The sequence below is a fragment of the Notolabrus celidotus genome, chromosome 8, assembly GCF_009762535.1.
Source record: "Notolabrus celidotus isolate fNotCel1 chromosome 8, fNotCel1.pri, whole genome shotgun sequence".
Lineage (NCBI taxonomy): Eukaryota > Metazoa > Chordata > Actinopteri > Labriformes > Labridae > Notolabrus > Notolabrus celidotus.
In genome coordinates this window covers 17,528,962-17,547,680 of record NC_048279.1, presented here as the reverse complement: position 1 = coordinate 17,547,680, position 18,719 = coordinate 17,528,962, and the positions used below count along the sequence as shown (strand labels likewise).

The following is an 18,719-nucleotide window of genomic DNA, read 5'->3' as shown; positions in this document are numbered from 1 at the left end:
AATGCAACCCCTTTTTCCCAGTTTATTTACAAGAACTAAAACTATACTTTGAATCCCTTGAATTGATTGATAACAAAAATAGTAATAAAACAAAAGACCTTTTTAATGAGTTTCTTGGAGAGGATTTCCCTCTTAGTGTCTGAGATATTGCAATTTATACATTAACAAGAGTTATATATCCCGCATTTTGTTTTTGTTTTCTCTTTGTTTACTCTTCCTTGTCTCTTGGAGTATTTGATTTGTCTGAAGCACATGTCTGTAGTGTTTGTCATTGTATTGTTTACCATGTTCAATACAATGTAACATTGTAACTTTAGTGGAAATGTATGAGTGGAGTAAAAAGTACATTTGTCTTCTAAATGTAGTGGAGTTAAAGTAATAAGTACCCCCAAAAATAATACTAAAGTACAGATACTCAAAAGCTGTACTTATGTACAGTAGTCAATTAAATTTACTTTGTTACTGTCCACCACTGACAGTGACATTATTGGGGTTACAGCTTAAAAGTAAACCGTTAAAAGATTATCTTACTAAATTATTTTATTATTATTTTACTACCGTTTACTAAAAAATATTTTTCTTATCTAAGAGACTTTAAAATTGTAATTGTCAAACGATAAGACACAAAGTAAGAACTCATGACTAGACTAAATTATACGTTTTCTTACTGTAATTATCTGGGGACGTAGAGGGATGAGATACACTTATTTGGAAACAGTGATGAACAGTACCGAAGTAAATTTACTTGAGTAGCCTATTGTACTTTAGTACATTTTTTGAGTATCTGTAGGCCTACTTTACTTTAGTATTATTATTATTTTTAAGGAAACTTATTACTTTTACTCCACTACATTTAGAAAAAAAATATTGTACTTTTTACTCTGCTACATTTCTATCAGTGCTCTAGTTACTCACTACTTTTTGACGTCAGCTCATGAATTTCCTTCTCTTTTCTGAAATCTGATCCCTCTGACTTTTTATTTATAATAATGCAGTTGATCATGTATGCATCTATTTATCTGAAGTAAAACATTTTAGAAAAATAGGCCAAACTAAAGTAATTTACTTTGAAAAACATGTCACAACCTATTTATACAACCTCTGGTCAGAACGGGCAGATTTTTTTGTTAGACAGGTTCAGTAAAGGTTGGGAAAAACTTTTCATGCTGTGTTTTCATTTTGTAATTGAGAGGTAGACCGCCAAATATAATTAATGAATGGGGAAAAACTGATTTCCATTACATTTCATGCAAATCAAGAAAAAAGTGCAACGTAAATATCAAAAAGGGGGACATTGTTGTCAGGATATGAACCATGATGGACAGTTTCTCTTATTTAATAGGGCTATTTCAAGGATCAATAGAGGAAAAATAAATAGATAGATAGATAGATAGATAGATAGATAGATAGATAGATAGATAGATAGATAGATAGATAGATATGAACTCTATTAATCCTTTGGGAAGGTTCCCTCAGGAAATTCAGATTCCAGCAGCAGGTAACACCAAAGGACAGAAAGAACAGCACGCAGATACAAAAGATTAAAAATAACCACAGGTTATAAACACACAGTACAAATGACGGAAAAGGCTAATTTCCCTGCAATACGTTTGAGGCTAATGACTTTGTAAGACCGGCTGAAAACATGTTTATTCCACTTTGTCCAAGTTTGCAGTTGTTAAATCAAAATAATTGTATTTTCTGGATGGGTTTCCACATTATTTCATTTTAGGACCAGGCTAAAAGACGCTTCTTGAGGTATAAATATTACACTAATACAGTGAAAGTGAATGGACAGACAATGATATAGGTTACATTAATGAACAATGTCAGCACCGAGGTCGCTCTTGCAAACCAAGAAATGGTTTAGGAGGTCATGTGTGTCCCATAATTTCCTGCAACTTTGAGCTATAGATCGACTCAGCTGTTCTGCGCATGCCCTCTCCACATCAGACCAAGCTAATCGATCTGAAGTGTCTGAGCCCAGGCATAGGGAATGAACCCCGATCACCGCACTGAGCAAACATGGCGGATGACAAGGTGAGTGAGTGTTCCCTGGCTTTAATAATTCCATGTGTTTGGTCGGATGACAGTAACTAAAAGGGAGGGAGGTAAACATCGGGTCATCTCAGCAGCGGCAAGCTGTGATATGAAGTTACTCAAGCCGATGATAGTTTCTGTGTTAGATTTGCTCGCCTTGAGCTTTGAGTTATGTTAACATTATAGCAGACTTCCAGAAACAGCTCTTTCTGTTTGTTAATTTCTGTGTAACTATTACGTCTTACAATGTTGCTCTGTAAGTTATCGATACTGATACTGACATCATAAGGGCCACACGTGTTTGCTCATACTAATGTGATACATTGTGTTTACTTTAGGATCCTCTGAAACAGTTAAAAGATCTAACGCAGCTCAGAAATCAGCTGGAGGAAATCCAGAGGCGAGTGGAGAACGAAGTCTCTGTGGGAATTCCTCAGGTAAGTTGTTCATGTGTACATGTAAAATAAGCAAATGCTGTTTAAAAGTTACCTTTGAATAGGGTTGCCAACTTTCTCACTAGTAAATAAGGGACAGGTGCCATGGTGGTGTGAGCATGATGTGTGAATTCAGCGTATATTCATATTCTGATTCAAGTGGAAATGCAGAAAGTGTGTATATGCCCTTTACAGGTGCAGCTCAAAAAATTAGAATATCATGAAAAAGTTCAATATTTTTTGTCACTCAAGTCAGAAAGTGAAACTCATATTATATCGATTCATCACACATAGAGTGACATATTTCAAGCCTTAGTTCTTGTAATTTTGAAGATTATGGCTTACAGAGAATGAAAACCATAAATTCAGTGTCTCAGAAAATTAGAATATTACATACGATCAATAAAAAAGGGCATTTTAAACAGAAATGTTTGCACCTGTAATACTTACTGTATCATTATGTAACCTCATAAATGAACCTCAAAGAAACCACAATTTGGCTCTTTCCATCAAAAAACAGGTAAAAGAAAAATTAAATGCAAAAGAGGAGGATGACTCACTAAATGTACTTTTTCCATGGATACTTTTTGCTGCTCTTGACTGACTCAAGCAGTCCTTTGTCATTTTGCACAGCCAGAGAGAAGTACTTACATGACAAGTCACAGTTTACAGATATTTGAAGTTCATTTTTGGATCAGCTCTGTGCTGCATCTGTTTCTTGAGTCGGACCATTTAATGTCCATCAGAGAGAAAATCCTCTTTGATTGGATGACAGGTGGTGTGATTGGCACATGATCTGCCACTGCCGTTTATCTGATCTAGGATCTGTAGAGTGCAGTCTGCTGTACAAGAGGTAATAGTCAATATATGGGACAATTGAGGTCCCGTATGAAACAAACCAATTTAGCCTAATATACGGGATGTCCCAGCTAATACGGGACAGTTGGCAACCCTACCTTCGAAGGTGATATCCCTTTGTTTTCAAATGTGTTTTTGATGGAGTAAGAAAATAAAAGGTCGCTGAAAACTATGGAGAAACTATTGCACTTTGGATACTTGTTTATTAAATATTTCAGATTGTTATTGGTTGTAGTGTCCTGAATATCCCCCCAATTTTCACATCACAATGTCCTTTTTTTCTGTGCTGCATCGTGTCAAAGTTTCTCCTGTTTTTCTGCTCTGATAGGGAGGCTCTGTGTTGGGATCTCCATTCCTAAAGGGTTTTCTGGCCGGCTATGTGGTGGCCAAGCTTCGCTCCTCCGCAATCCTGGGGGTTCTGCTGGGGACAATTACCGGCATGTATGCAGCACAAAGTTATCAAGTGCCTAACATTGAAAGGACCGTAAAAGAGTGCTTGAACAGCTTGAAAAAGGGACCAAAGTAATTAGGACTGACTGCTTGTCCTGCCAGCAAACAAGAACAGGAACAAAAGGAAGAAGTACTGTTCCAGCTGCTGGCCTGTGAGCGGCTTGTGACAAATCCGCCCTCAAGACTTCTGTGTTATCTTGACTATGGATAAATGATATAACTGGAATTATTAGAGACTAAAGTTAGGATGTACTTTTTATTTAATTTTTGTTTCAGGTCCATTTTAATACTCTCTATTTCATTTCAACTCATATCTGTTTTCTGTTAGCACAAAGTGTATGATTATCAAAAAGTTTCACTTTTTTTCAAAAAAAGTTTGGTCTATCAGATTTCATAACTAGAGTTTAGCTGCCTGGTGCAGCAATGTTGATTGTTAGTCTGTTTTCTACGCCTTCATTGTTCAGCCCAAACAAACCCAGAGTTAATCAGAGAAAGAGAATCAAAGTAATCTATAAATAGTATTTATAAGGTTGAGATTTATAGCTAGCTGATAATGAGGGCTTTGTGCATTACAGCTACTATTTAGAATTGTTAGAAGTAAGCTATTTATTACATCATTGATAATGATTGTGATTCCAAATGTGGGGTCCACCTCCCCTGTAAGGATCAGGAGGCTGTTGGTGAAAAGGATTCAGTGGGGTGTCCTCTTTGGGCTGATGGTCCTCATCTACGGCTCTCACGCTCCCCTCATCACTCTCACCAAAGCAGATGGCAGCATCCCCTTTAACCCCTCTTCCTGTGTTCTTTTGATTGAGTTAGCCAAACTCCTAATTTCTCTAGTAACTCTTGTTCTAACTGGGGGTACATCTGCCTTACAAGCTCCACGTCTTGTCCTCGTGGCCCCCTATGCAGTCCCTGCTGTTCTTTACGCGCTTAACAACAACCTGGTAGTTCTCATGCAGGCCTACATGGACCCAAGCTCTTATCAAGTCCTGTCTAACCTGAAAATTGCCTCAACCGCCCTGCTGTACTCCCTCTGCCTAGGCAAGAGGCTGCGGCCCACTCAGTGGTTTGCTCTGGGGCTCCTCATGGCTGCTGGTGCGTGTCACACCTACAGCAGCCTGGACCTGGGAGACCCTGTTAGAGCTGAAGCTGAGGAAGGACCCAAGCTCCACATCACTGCTTGGGGGCTTTTCCTTGTGATGGTGTACTGCTTTGTTTCAGGCCTGGCAGCAGTTTACACAGAGAGGATGCTGAAGAGTCAGAAGCTGCCCCTTAGCCTGCAGAATCTCTACCTCTACATGTTCGGCGTGGCCATCAATGGGCTTTCCTCTTTCTCCCTCATAACAAGCAACAAGAACTTCCTGGAGGGATACTCAGGGGTGGTTTGGGTCATCATAGCTGGACAGGCAGCTAACGGACTTCTCATGTCCGTGGTGCTAAAGCACGGCAGCGGGATCACCAGACTGTTTGTCATTTCCTGCTCCATGTTGGTCAACACTCTGTTGTCGTGGGCCATGTTAGGACTGCAGCTCACAACTTTTTTCCTTCTCCCAGTTTCTATGATTGCACTGGCAGCTTATCTTTATTACAGGTAGTTCTCACCAAATGAACCACAAAACTCGCTGGTCAAAAGATGAATCAAACATTCAACCTATAGCATCTACTTTATTGGTTTTGAATTCAGATTTTTTTTTTGCCTTTATTCTGCCTTCATCTCAGATTCTAAACCTGTGTCGGATTTGTAACCATGTTATGTGTGAAGTCATTTAGCTGCTTATGTCAGCTGTAGAGTTTAATTTAGCATTCTGTTGCACTGTTGCAAGGACATTTGAATACTAAAGCAGGTCAGGTTCATTGTATCTTCAGTTAAACATATCTGAAGAGTGCTGCTATTGTCATCTTGTTGGTTGAGTTTGTCATTACATACTAAGCCAAAAACAAGTCAAAGATAATATCAAAGTGTTATAAATTGTGTAAATGTGAACCAATAAATTGTAACAAAAACTTGTTTCATCTCTGGTGATTAAGATAAATCACCTTGATTAATGAACATCTTTAAAGTAAGGAGTTTTTTAATGGTTATGCAGTGGATTTAAATCAATGGTGATTTGTTTTTCTGACATACAAAAGCAAACAAGACGATCAGTGAGAAAACAGACTGTTTCTATTTTGTACATTGTCTGTAACCATTATGAGGGGGTAGGTGTCAGAACAAACCAAACAAATCAGCCTTTCCTCTACTTTTTCCACTGCAAAAATTAACAGACTGATACATCTGAACACATGCACAGGACAAAGTCAGCAAATATGTAAGAGGTCCAGCTTTGTCCACTAGGGGGCGCAATAATCAACAAACAAAGTTCCTCACAGGAGCTTTAGGTCACCTATCCATCCATCTATTGTACTTGTGATGCCACTTCATCCATAGGATCACCTCGCACAGCAAAAGCATCCTTCAGCTCTCCGAGTGCTGTGAAAGAAACAAAGCATTGTTAAAATGCCGGAACAGTTAAAATCACGGCATTCATGTCACATTTACTCCAGAGGTTAGTCTCATTGAGAGTTTTATCTATTAAAAAAAAACACCAGTCTTTTAAAGGTTAAGGAACGCACACTGACCTTTACGGAGCTGTTTATTTTCCGCCTGCAGCTGCTGGTTCTGGGCCGACAAGTAGACAGCATCCTGCACGGCCTCTAGCAGCACACCTCTGTACCTGCCCTCTGTCATCTTCCTCTGCTCCTCACTGACCTGACGAAACACTCTGAACACCTGGAGAGTGGAACAGACAGCACAGAAACATGGGGTGTTATATAATTGTTTCATTAAAGTTTTGAATTTTGTATTTGCTTTTTTGTATCAGCCATCTGCTGTGTCCCTCATGCTGTGTTAATCTGCAATATCAGATTTATATTTTATTTGTTGTGTTAATATTGCATTCACTCGTGTTCCAGTTAAAGATTTCATTGTTTGGAAAGACTTGAAAATAGCCCCAAAAACTTTAGTGTAACTAAAATATTGACAACACTGCCTCTCAAACTCTGAATATACCAATGGTTGATCTCCAGGGCTGATGTGTCTGAGCTGCATTACATCCCTCATTAGAGTCTTAATTAATAACCATGATATTACTGGCTCAACTCATGTAGTACAAGTTTCCCAATTTGTGACTTTTATGAATATAATTTTGCAAACGTCAATTGTATCAAACTGTGTTATCATATCCTGAACTTATGTGTTAATTGAAGAGACATTTTTTTCTTGTACATGCATCCCCTACATTTCCATAACTTGTGAAGTGTGTAGTAAAGGATCCAAGATAATAATATATATGCATGGCACTTCATTTTCATACAATTACTATGCATCGGAACAGTGGTTCCTAAAGTGGGGGCCTGTGGGTTTGCAAGACAATGATGGGGGTCACGAGCAGTGGCTGTTCTAGACCAATTTTACTGGGGGGGGGGCAGGCTGGGGCCAAGGGTGTTGTCAGAGGGACACATTCAACCCTGACAAAAGAGACTGAGAAGGACGAGGACCGGTTGAGAACAAACTAGCAAAACATCAGTGCATCCCTATACACTAGACATACAGTTGTGCTCATAAGTTTACATACCCTGATAGTATTTGTGATTTTTTTGGGCCATTTTTCAGAGAATATGAATGGTAAGAGAAAAGCTTTTTTTTTCACTCATGGTTAGTGGTTGAGTGAAGCAAATTATTATCTAACAACTGTGTTTACTCTTTTTTTTATATCATAAAGACAACAGAAACTACCCAAGACACCATAAATTCTGCCAGAGTATGTAAACTTATGAGCACAACTGTATCTACTACTGTGTACTAGATCAAAATGCAGCTGTTTGGCTGTTTACACTCAACATTAGTCCCCTAGCGCTCTAAGGGAGTGCTAAGTGCCACACACATATGTTCCGCCTGTAACATTGGCGTGATACCGAAGCTTTTTTTACTGTATCATATTATTTGGTGTGAAGGGGGGACCACAGGGGGGTCCAGGTTCAGTTTTTACAGGGGCACTGGCCCCCGTTGGCCCCTCCCCAGAACCACCACTGGTCACGAGGTGCCTTCCAAAAACAATACAAAATTAGAATAATCTAAAACTGCATATTTATCCATTTCTGACCCCTGAGGAAATGATGCTGCTTCCACCTTTTGTCAAATTACAAAGATATTTGTAGGTTTTTGGATTGGCCCACTATTTGCGTGTACCTGTGTTCAACATTTAACCACCTCAGGAGGTCTCCAGTCTCTGGTACTGTTATTTTAGGGGTTGTGGACTAAAAGTTCAGGAACCCCTGCAACAACATCATCATTCTTCAAATTTCTCCATACTTGTGACTAAGCTTCTACTTTTTTTTGGTCTGTTTTTTGGGGAAAGCCAAGATAACTAATGCAAACACATTCACTTCCTGCAAGTGAAAGTAATAAAAAAGTTGTAATACACTAATAAAATGAAAAAATGTGACATCATTTTAATTGAACTCTGACCTGCAGACTCTCCTCTCTCAGACAGTGCAGCTCTGTCTGGTGTTGGTCATACTGACTCTGCAGGTCTCTCTCAGCGCCCTGGGCCTCGGTGCGCAGGGCCTCCATCTGCAGCACCAGGACCTGCCGCTCTCTGGTCAGCACCAGCAGCTCTCTCTGGGGGCCCTCTGTCTAGCAGAGGAATGAACGAAATGGTAAAGAAAAGGGAAAACGCAGAGAAATAACAGAATTAAGTTGCAGATGCAGTGGTTTTCTGCTACCCACCATAAATCCAACCTTGCATTAATTTCAACTGACTCAGCATCCCGGGCTAAGATAGATCACAAACTGAATAATGTTAAACAACAGTGAATCTCATTATCTCACCGGTAGCTGCTCCTGTGCCAAGTCCCTCTCCATCTTCTCCACCTCCTCTTGAATTAATCTCCCATGGTGCTCCTTAAGTTGCCTCCTACGCTCCTGTGCTACGTTGTACTCCAAATGAGACTGAGCATTTAATTGGCAAAATAAATGTCTTAGTTTGGCTTCCCTTGCAGTCATCAATCTCACAGTGTATTAACGAAGCCTGTTACACACTTTATCCAATCAGATGTATTGGTGTACTATATAATTTAAAACAACAGGAGTTAAAGTGAGTACATTACGTGTGGACAGAGGTCAGATTTCTGTGAAGCCGCCCCACTCTTCAGTTTCTCCTCTTGCAGAGACTCCCTCAGCTGCTGGATTCTTATTACCCTCTCCTGGACATTCTCTTCACTCCCCTTCCCCTCTGTGGATTGAGAATCACACACAAAGTCAGTGACATCCCCCTGTAATAAAGTTGACCCTTATTTTTATTGAACCTAACCAATCACCTCTGATATGTTCCTCCATTTCTTGTTTCAGCTGCTCTTGTAAACATTTCATTGTGTCTGTACTCTCTGTACTATGATCAGAGCTGCGCCATTTTCTGTTTGCTGTCCGACAACCCTGCCAAATCAAAGCAAAACATGGTGCTTGATTCATTCATGGTGCTTGAACACAAATCTATTATCAATCTGTTAAAACTTGTTTGTGGAAAAAAAAGAAAAAAAAGCCAGACACCTGTGCTTTGCCTTTTATCTTCTTTGACTCATCCCTCCGCTTCTCCCATGACTGATTTTTCACAATCTGTTTCAGAGATCACAGAATATATTTCAGCAATGAACTCAATTAGCCTCTGAAAAGAAATGTAAGAACAGGATTCAGTGTTAGGTGCAACTGATGAATTACCTGCAGGTTTTGGGTCAGCTCTGCCAGCCGGTAGCTGTTTTGAGCTTCATTTCCCCCCAGTGACATCATCATGGTTCTCAGCTCCATGATATCATTTCTGATCTTTTGCTCTGTTACTCTTGGACACCAGTGACCGACCTTGGCCTTGGTGACCAGACGTCTTGCTTTCTGGGCCAAACTTAAAGCAGCGGAGGTCTGGTAATCTGGTAGACCAATGAGCATAGGAAGTTATGAGTTTGCACAAAGGATTATGGGTAAACTGCTCACTTGGGAACACTTGCCTTGAGGGTTGAGGCAGTAGATGAGGGCTGTCCTGCTGTTTCCTGTTAAGGCCTCATTTAGCAGGAAAGGGAGGTGCTCATCACCTGTTGCGGCTTCACATTGGGTGTGGTCCAAAATCTTCACCAATGGGCTGACTCTGAAGAGATAGTTCAACTATTACCACCACTGTCTTTTATCACATGTTGATTTTGTACAGTGTACAACAAAGAATCCACATCATAGCAAATGTTTAAGTGCAAAAAACCCCTGTTTTATTACTCATCCCTTTTGATCATATTGAGTTGACTGACTGGTGGACGCAATGTAGCTGTTTGCCAGGAGGCCCAAGGCCCGCCAAGTAGTGATGTGCGGATCGATACTGAAATATTGATACTTCTGATATCAGATCTTTATGCTCTAAAATCGATTCTCAAATCAAAATATTGATACTTTTGATACTTCAGTCATTTGAGGCAATGTATATCATTAACAGGAACACAGTGGAAAGTAACTAAACCATTGAGATCTTGTCTAAATGATACAAGGTTGGTGGGAACTACTAGTTCTTGTTCTTACTACTTAAACAATAATTTATTTTAATGGTTTTATTGTTTTACTTATTTTCTTTTTTTTGTGTTTAAAACACAATTTTCACATATTTTGTATGATTGTGTCCTCTGTTTAGTCTTTCTATTTTATTAGGTCGGCTGTGTTGTAAATGAGGTCGCTACCTTGATATACCTACAAGTTTAAAATAAATAAATAACTCAGAAATACACTACTTTTTTTAGATTTACCAGACACATTAGGTGAATTTGCACAAAGTATCGGTATCGGATTGGTATCGCCTATACCAGCATGAATTTTACTCAGTATTGGATCGGAAAGGAAATCGATGGTATCGAACATTACTACCGCCAAGTCAACACGGCAACCGTCAATGTTGGGCTTCATAAAGCTTCTTCAGACATCACTGTTTTTATACACTCCATGTGTATACAACATATCTCATCACAGTTTTTTGAAATTCTAAATCTTCTTGTCTTTCCGTCATATACAAACAGGGAATACTAAAAAGGTTGCAATAGTTAGTCTACATCTTTCAAAATGCCATGGCCACTAAACTTCACAAAAAGTCTCAGGAGTTGCAGATACTTTCTCACTGAGATTCACTTCACACTGCGAGGCCCATTTTAGTAAATTGTTTCCTATGTATAGTTTGTTTTTGCAAGGCTTGTTCACACAGGAGGCAAATGACATTATATACTTGGTTAATTGGACTTGTTTTCACAGCACACATTTTCACTTGTCAAAAGAGGCACAAGTGTCACTGATAACATGAGCACTAGTTTCAAGTATCACTTAAAGCTAAGGAACTTTGGTTTGTGCCGATTATCACACATCTAATGTGAAGCAAACAATAAATTGTTTTGTTTTTGAAAGGCTGTTTCTGCAGGAGGCTTTTTATGGCTTTATTTGACACCAACAATGGTGGCAGTAGCAACAGGCGTTAAAAATAACTGTGCAGAATCAACTTCTTTCCTGATGGTCTTGTTAGCTTTTGCCATAGAGAGTCATCCATATTAATTTCAGTTTGTTTCATTAGACATTTTAAACACCTCACAAGAGCCAAGTGAAAAGCAAAAGCCGATGCAAAGTTTGATCTTTTTAGACTGCATATTTGTTTGACTTTGTCATGTTTGAATTGACTCGATTTTTCATAGCAGACATTATTACTTGCTATAGCAGGCACTTTCTTCACGCCAATACTTTTGGATGGATTATAAGCACTTCCCTCTCCAGCCTGGTCAACTTTGCCATTATTTTTATAGCTCTGTAATTCACCAAGAATGTCTCACTAGAAACAGATAGGAAGGCTGAGATACTATTTTATTCATCTATGTGGTTGGTATGCATGACTACTTAAACCTGCATAACTGACATTAATACAGTTCTGATATTAGGGAACAGAACAGTGCTCATCGGGGTGCAATCAGTGCAATAATTTTTAGTGGCCATATTGCTTCCTGTATCAGAGTGCATATCTGACCCTCGGAGGTCGCTCCTGCTGGCTCCCCCTGCCAGGCTGAACAGCTGCAGTCTGCTGCGGCAGACTTTTGGCTCCACCTCCTCTGGATCCAGTTTCAACTCAACCACCACAGAGAAGAGGGAACTACACCTATATGTAAAGACAATAATACTTCTATTTAGGTACAAAGTACGGCCCAGAAAAGTAACAGCAATGGCACAATGTACTACAGCCTGATGACCAAACACTTCACACTGCTGTGTGACAATCGGATCACTGATGTGACAGTAAGACAATCAGCCGCTGTATTTAATCCATTTAAAGTAGTTTACTTCATGGATTACATGCCCACAGTTTGTTTAACCTGTAGCTTGTTTGTTGTACCTGCTGAAAATGGGGCCTGTGTTGCACTTCAGAGTCTCTCTGCAGGTTTCATAGAGAGTGTAGGCTTCTTGTGCTGAGCACACACACACCTCACTTAAACCTGTTATGAGACTGACAAACAAGAGGAGGACATTATTTGGTTTTAATACCTAAATGTAAATGTATTGATACTCTTTATTTAGGTCATCATGTAACTCACTTTCCAAGGATGGGATGTGCTACAGGTTTTAGAGTCGGCCTATCAGGGCTCAGGACGTCTACAGCACTGCCATCTGGATAAAACTGATGTTGACAAACAAAAGATGTTATCCTATGTTCGGTATAAATTGTATTTATGCTGTTTGAACGGAAGGACAGACCTGAAGGAATGACACTGAGATGAATAACTTCTCTTTTACATTTGAGAGTAGACGACTGAATAGATTTTCAAGAACCTAGAAAAGATAAAGAATAAGATTATCAGAGAGAAAACAACACATTTGATTAATTTAAAGTGTAGTTTTGTGTCTGGCTCCACCTGTTTGATGATTATGTTGTCGATCACAGAACAAATCTCCTCTGTAAAGGTTCCACATATTAATAGTGCTCCATTATAACCACTAGATACAGCCTCAGAGAGAGGCTGTGGGAGCTCAGGGCTCAAACTCTGCAGAAATAAATTCAGATAGACAGACTTTTGGTCAGACATCCCAGGAATTGGTAATGAAAAGGAGCTCAGCAAAGAAAACCTCTAAAAGAACAGCAATTGGTATGAATTTGTATGACCAACAATATTGCTATGAATTAGTTTAGAAGCTCTTTTGTACCTGAATGTTGTCCACAGTCACAACTTGATCAAAAAAATAGGGCTTTGCCTCCTGATTTAAAAAACACATCACAAACAGTGAGAGTTTTGAGAGCAAATTGCAGCATATTGATTAAAGCCGGGAGTGAATTTGAATGTTTTACCTCATCCTTTCCTGATTTGTAGTCTACCCCACGTCTGTCTTCTCTAATAACCACACAGTCTTTACCCTCTATGAATAAGAAAACAACATTTGAACACAAATCCCCTGGGGACAGAATAGCAAACTCACAGATCCAACATTTTTCACTCCTGCTTTACCTGGGACTGTTGAGAGAAGAAGTCCAACTTTTACTGTTTCAGGTTGCTCACACAACTGAAGAACACAGACACTGTCATCACACTATACATACTACTACAGCAATGTGACTGACAGAAAGATACTTACATTTGCATTCATGTTCGCAGCAGCTATTCCATGCATATGTGTACTGTAGTCATTGGGTCACCTGGATTCATTACACCAGCATGCTGAAGTATTAATGAGGCAGAATCTGCTTTCACTGGTGCAGGTGACGAGGGTGCAGTTACAAATGTGGACGGAGAGGTCATAGCTGACTGTCAGCAGTAATAATATTGAAATGATTCACATCATACATCTTGATTTTGACATTTGGAAATGCAACAGAAAGAGATCAGAAATGTATGTTAATCTGATTTATTTGAAAATTTACTTCAAAACAGGTTTCTACACACATAGAGCAATACAGTGAAAGAAAAACATCGTTAGTAGTGATTGATTATATATATTTTTGTTTTAATTGCCTGTTTTTTTACTAATGTATCATAGAAAAGCTAGTTATAAGCAAGTTGCATTTTAATTAAGTTGAGTAAATAAAATACTGTGGTTTCCATTGGTATGTGCTTCTCTTCTCTGCTGCCCTTCAGTCTAAAACAATTTTTCTTACAATTAAGTACCATATCATATGGTATGGTCTGGCATGGCATGGCATGGCATGGTATGGTACGGTATGGTATGGCATGGCATGGTATGGTATGGTATGGTATGGCATGGCATGGCATGGCATGGCAGGGTATGGTATGGCATGGCATTGCATGGTATGGTGTTGTATGGTATGGCATGGCATGGTATGGTGTGGTATGGTATGGTATGGTATGGTATGGTATGGTATGGCATGGCATGGTATGGTATGGTATGGTATGGCATGGCATGGCAGGGTATGGTATGGTATGGCATGGCATTGCATGGTATGGTGTGGTATGGTATGGCATGGCATGGCATGGCATGGTATGGTGTGGTATGGTATGGTATGGTATGGTATGGCATGGCATGGCATGGCATGGCATGGCATGGTATGGTATGGTATGGTGTGGTGTGGTGTGGTGTGGTATGGTATGGTATGGTATGGTATGGTATGGTATGGTATGGTATGGCATGGCATGGCATGGTATGGTATGGTATGGTATGGCATCATATTATATCCTATAGCTTATTGTATCATACTGTGTTGTATGGCATGGTATTGGTATCACATCATAGTGTGTCATATCATACCATTGTATCATTTTGTTTGTACTGTTTTGTATCACATCATATTATGTCAGATACTATTGTATTGCATCATATCATATCATATCATATCATTAAATATTGTAATGATTGGTATTTAAAAGTTAATGATGGTTGAATCAAGTTGTTCACCATTAATAAGAGCAGACTCAGGGTTTCAAGGCTGTATACAGATGTAGTTTACATACATGTGTGAAATTGTAGTCCTAAAAACTATGAATAAATGCTCAACAGCTTATCATTTAATTATTTTTTGTCCAGCAGAAATTTGAAAACATCACACACTATCCATTTGAACAACAAGATTTCTTATAACCTGGTAACTAAAAGAATGACTGATAAATATGCATTTCAATGATTATTTCACCTATACCCAAGCCATTGATTACGAACATTCTACAAGGTATTTTTCGAAGATATACTGTAGACCAACAATAATGCCTGCTGCAAAGATCAATATGTATTAATCAGTTGTGACACTAAACCCATGAAGAGTGTCACACAGAGATGAGGTCGGTAATGCTGTACCCTACTGATTGGCTTCACACATGTTTCAAAGGAATATTTCATTATTTGATTCCCTTTCTGGACCTCTGGTGTGGCACACAGGAACATGTGAGGATCCACAGATGCACTGTTTGCATTGTTCAGTAGAAGGACGGTCTCAGATAGGTTACAGTCACACTGATATGGGTTCCTTCCTGCATGGAGAACATCAAGCTGCCGCAGTGCACTCAGACCAACGTTTGTCTGATCTGTCAAGACTGTGAGCTGGTTACTGTCCACATTTAGATCTTTGAGATAGGATAGGTTACCCAGAAAGTGGAGGTTTATGAGGTGGTTGTTGGCTAAGTTCAGTTTTTTCAGGGTCTGTGGTGGATTATTAAACACCTCCAGAGAATTATAACTTAGATCCAGTTCTTCCAGAGACGCAGAGAGGAACGAGTTAACCTCCTTGATCCCTGAGTGAGAGAGATTGAGCATCCTGAGTGGCTTCACCTGGAGGCAGTGTGGAAAATGGAAGATGGTGAAATTGTTCCTGCTGACATCGAGGTCAGTGAGGGCTGTGGTGAGATTCAGGAGTGTGCAGAGAGGCTGCAGGGAGGTCAGGTTGCTGTTTCTAAGATGAAGAGATTTCAGATTCTTGAATGAAACAGAGGAGCAATGTGAGATATTCTGCAGGCTTATGAGAGAGATGGTGTTTTCTGACAGATCCAGGAGAGTCAGGTTTTCTGCTTTATGAGCCCAGTAGCAGTTGAACTCAAACAGGCAGGAACGGACAAGACCAAAGGAGGTCAGGGAGCCAAACACCCAATGGTGGAGTGCCTGGAAGGGGGGCTGAAGGAAAGAGGAGTCCACTGTCACTTCCTCTAGCCGAGGGGTTTGAATTTCAGATGGCTTCAGTGCATGGATAAGCAGGAACGGCTGGACAACATCAATAGTGGAGGAAATAATTTCAATATCATTTAATTGCGACAGGGACAGAAAACTGATCATTTCATGAAAGGACGAATCGGATATTGTGACATTGTTGAAAATCAGTTTTTTAATCCTATAGAGCTGAATAAAATTTACATTTGAGGTTATACTCCTCAAATTTAACTCCAGGTTGCCATCTCTCAGCTCCAGCTCTCGGGCCAAGAAACAAAACAGACTCTCTGGGGATTGTATGACCATTACATTGCACACACAGCGAGTCGTATCCTCATTGTAACTGCAAAGTGGAGTGTGTGCTACTGAAGTCACAGTGAGTCCCAAAAGGAAGAGCAGGATCAGAATCCAATTCAGTGCCATGTTGGGTAGGAGAGCTGAAAATGTAAAGTTTCAGAGGACAGAAATGTAATGTAGGTAGGTTTTCAAAAAACTCAATGTTAGATATACAAATTTAAGGCCTTAGGTAGACAACAAAAATACTTTTAATGCTGGTAGCATTAAAAGAGCCTCCAAAGGTTACACATATGCACAATCTACAGGAGAGTAAATAAACTTTGCCTGAACACTCATTCTTGCTTAAGTTTTAAGACTGTTTAAAAAATAAATTATATTTCATTAGTGTTGTCACACATACAGAAGATCATTAGGGCAACTGAAAACCTTTTTTTGGAAGTTAGGCCAGAGAAAAGAAAAACAATTTAAAAATAATTCTGACTTCATTCTCAAAGAATAATTCTTTTTTTTTTTTTACTGGCCTAACCACCAAAAGAAAATTGTCAGTGGTTCTTATCCCCCTCCATACATACATGCTGACTGAAAAAATCTAAATGTAATAATATAAAATATTCACTTTTCCTAGCTTTAAAACTTCTCCTTGAAAACCCTGAAGTAGTATAAAATATGAAACTTCTATAATCTGCATATGTTTTTTGTCAAAACTGGATCTAAAAATGCATCAGAAAAACATGAATCTAAAAGAATAAAGTCTGAAAGCCAAGCACTTACTCTCATCAGTCAGTTCAGCTGCGGGTGTTCCAAAAAACGTTGAATACTTTGTGTTTTTATTCTTACCTGGCTTCTGATTTTCTGCCACTTCCCTTCCTTTTCTTTTTCTCACACCTTTAAAAAAAGAGGAAGATTTGCTTTCCAGAACACATAGTACTTCCTTTTAATGAGAACAAATTCCCTAAAATTAATCCCACTGTCTCATTTAGGTTACTGTGTAGACTGGAGGAAATAAGCATTTCTCCTAAACCAGAATTACCCAACTGACATACATCTCTTAGTACCAAAGCAAATAACATGACACTTTAAATCACACAGATGATGACAGCAGAAGCACCAGAAGCGGTCAGCTGCACAAGACCACAACATTGAGTGTGTGTGTGTGTGTGTGTGTGTGTGTGTGTGTGTGTGTGTGTGTGTGTGTGTGTGTGTGTGTGTGTGTGCGCGTGTGTGCGTGCGCGTGTGCGTGCGTGCTATTGAGCAACCTCTGGTGCAGCTGACCTTTGCCATAAGACAATTGGAGTTACAGTGAGCTGCTTATAAAGTATGAAGCTATTAAAGTGTTGTCATACACTTCAAAATATTTTGATTACCAGCATATTTATATGAATTACAAAACTAAGCCTTTTTCCATTTTCTGACATTTGATCTTTTGTCTTTGCTGAGACTGGTTGGTCCACTAAGAACTTGCAGACACATACATAGAACAGATAGGGGAGAACGGGGTTGGTTGTCACACTTTTTATTGTTTTGATGATTGCTCATCATCAAAACATCTTTCAATAGTGATGATTGCTCATCATCAAAACATCTTTCAATAGTCATCATGTGTGACAACCAACCCCATCATGGGGTTGGTTGTCACACACTATGGGGTTGGTTGTCACAATGGTATTTCAATGGGAAAAAATCTTTTAAAAAAGGCAAGAAGGCAGAACTACATTTGAAAGTTTATTTGCACTGACAAGTGATAGGCCTACATAACTTAATGCATTTTAACATAAAATGAGCAAGGAACATGAACAGGAAACACATCTTTAGGCCAGCCTATATAACAACATAAAGAACAAAACAAATAGGCCTAACAATAATGTCCTACCCAACTGGGCTACATGCAGTCACTGTCTGAGTTACAGTGATGGCAAATGTAGGGTCTGCGCACTCCAACTCATTTCACCATGCAGGATTTTGCCCACATAGGGGTTGGTTGTTACATGTGACAACCAACCCCAAAGAGAATGTGACGACCAACCTCAACTGGATTTTTTTGCTAGCATCAAGGCTAACAACCATCTAACAACTAGTTAGCTAGCTAATAAAAATCAAAACTATAGCTTTCCCCTCAGACTTTGTAAGGGAATCAATCAATCAATCAGACTTTATTTATAAAGCGCTTTTCAGACAATGACATTGTAACACAAAGTGCTGTACATAACTTCAAAAAAGAATAAATTTAGAAAAAGAAGTGCGGTGGCCCTGAAGTGCAAATCACAACTGCATATCAGAAAACAAATCTGTTTTGCTGTTGTGTTTTTTGATTTGCCGTTGTGTTTTCTGTTTTGCCGTTGTGTTTTCTGTTTTGCCGTTGTGTTTTCTGATTTGCCGTTGTGATTTGCACTTCAGGGCCACCGTACTGCAAAGCTCATCATCGCTTTACAAAATGCCCGCCACAGGGGGGCTTACAAGCATTA

General features: G+C 39.3%; 4 protein-coding genes across 4 annotated transcripts; 2 read left to right on the top strand and 2 right to left on the bottom strand.

Moving 5' to 3' along the window:
* The first annotated feature begins 1,914 nt into the window (after nt 1-1,914).
* LOC117817003 (SLC35A4 upstream open reading frame protein-like) lies at nt 1,915-5,792 on the top strand. Its single transcript, XM_034689432.1, has 3 exons — nt 1,915-2,040; nt 2,379-2,477; nt 3,661-5,792. The coding sequence occupies exons 1-3, from the start codon at nt 2,026-2,028 to the stop codon at nt 3,856-3,858; spliced, it is 312 nt and encodes a 103-aa protein (XP_034545323.1). The 5' UTR covers nt 1,915-2,025; the 3' UTR covers nt 3,859-5,792.
* Nucleotides 4,377-5,792, top strand: slc35a4 (solute carrier family 35 member A4). Its single transcript, XM_034689431.1, has one exon. The coding sequence runs from the start codon at nt 4,406-4,408 to the stop codon at nt 5,378-5,380; it is 975 nt and encodes a 324-aa protein (XP_034545322.1). The 5' UTR covers nt 4,377-4,405; the 3' UTR covers nt 5,381-5,792.
* Nucleotides 5,793-5,839: 47 nt separating this feature from the next.
* LOC117817001 (trichohyalin) lies at nt 5,840-13,061 on the bottom strand. Its single transcript, XM_034689430.1, has 15 exons — nt 13,021-13,061; nt 12,732-12,860; nt 12,574-12,648; nt 12,414-12,496; nt 12,215-12,325; nt 11,852-11,980; nt 9,822-9,958; nt 9,541-9,743; nt 9,373-9,438; nt 9,144-9,258; nt 8,934-9,058; nt 8,656-8,775; nt 8,293-8,460; nt 6,405-6,555; nt 5,840-6,255 (listed from the first exon to the last, which is right to left on the bottom strand). Exons 8-15 carry the CDS (start codon nt 9,625-9,627, stop codon nt 6,182-6,184), a joined length of 906 nt encoding a protein of 301 aa, XP_034545321.1. The 5' UTR covers nt 9,628-9,743; nt 9,822-9,958; nt 11,852-11,980; nt 12,215-12,325; nt 12,414-12,496; nt 12,574-12,648; nt 12,732-12,860; nt 13,021-13,061; the 3' UTR covers nt 5,840-6,181.
* Nucleotides 13,062-14,875: 1,814 nt separating this feature from the next.
* Nucleotides 14,876-17,136, bottom strand: LOC117817905 (toll-like receptor 2). Its single transcript, XM_034690700.1, has 2 exons — nt 17,095-17,136; nt 14,876-16,397 (listed from the first exon to the last, which is right to left on the bottom strand). The coding sequence occupies exon 2, from the start codon at nt 16,381-16,383 to the stop codon at nt 15,043-15,045; it is 1,341 nt and encodes a 446-aa protein (XP_034546591.1). The 5' UTR covers nt 16,384-16,397; nt 17,095-17,136; the 3' UTR covers nt 14,876-15,042.
* Between the last annotated feature and the right edge of the window lie 1,583 nt (nt 17,137-18,719).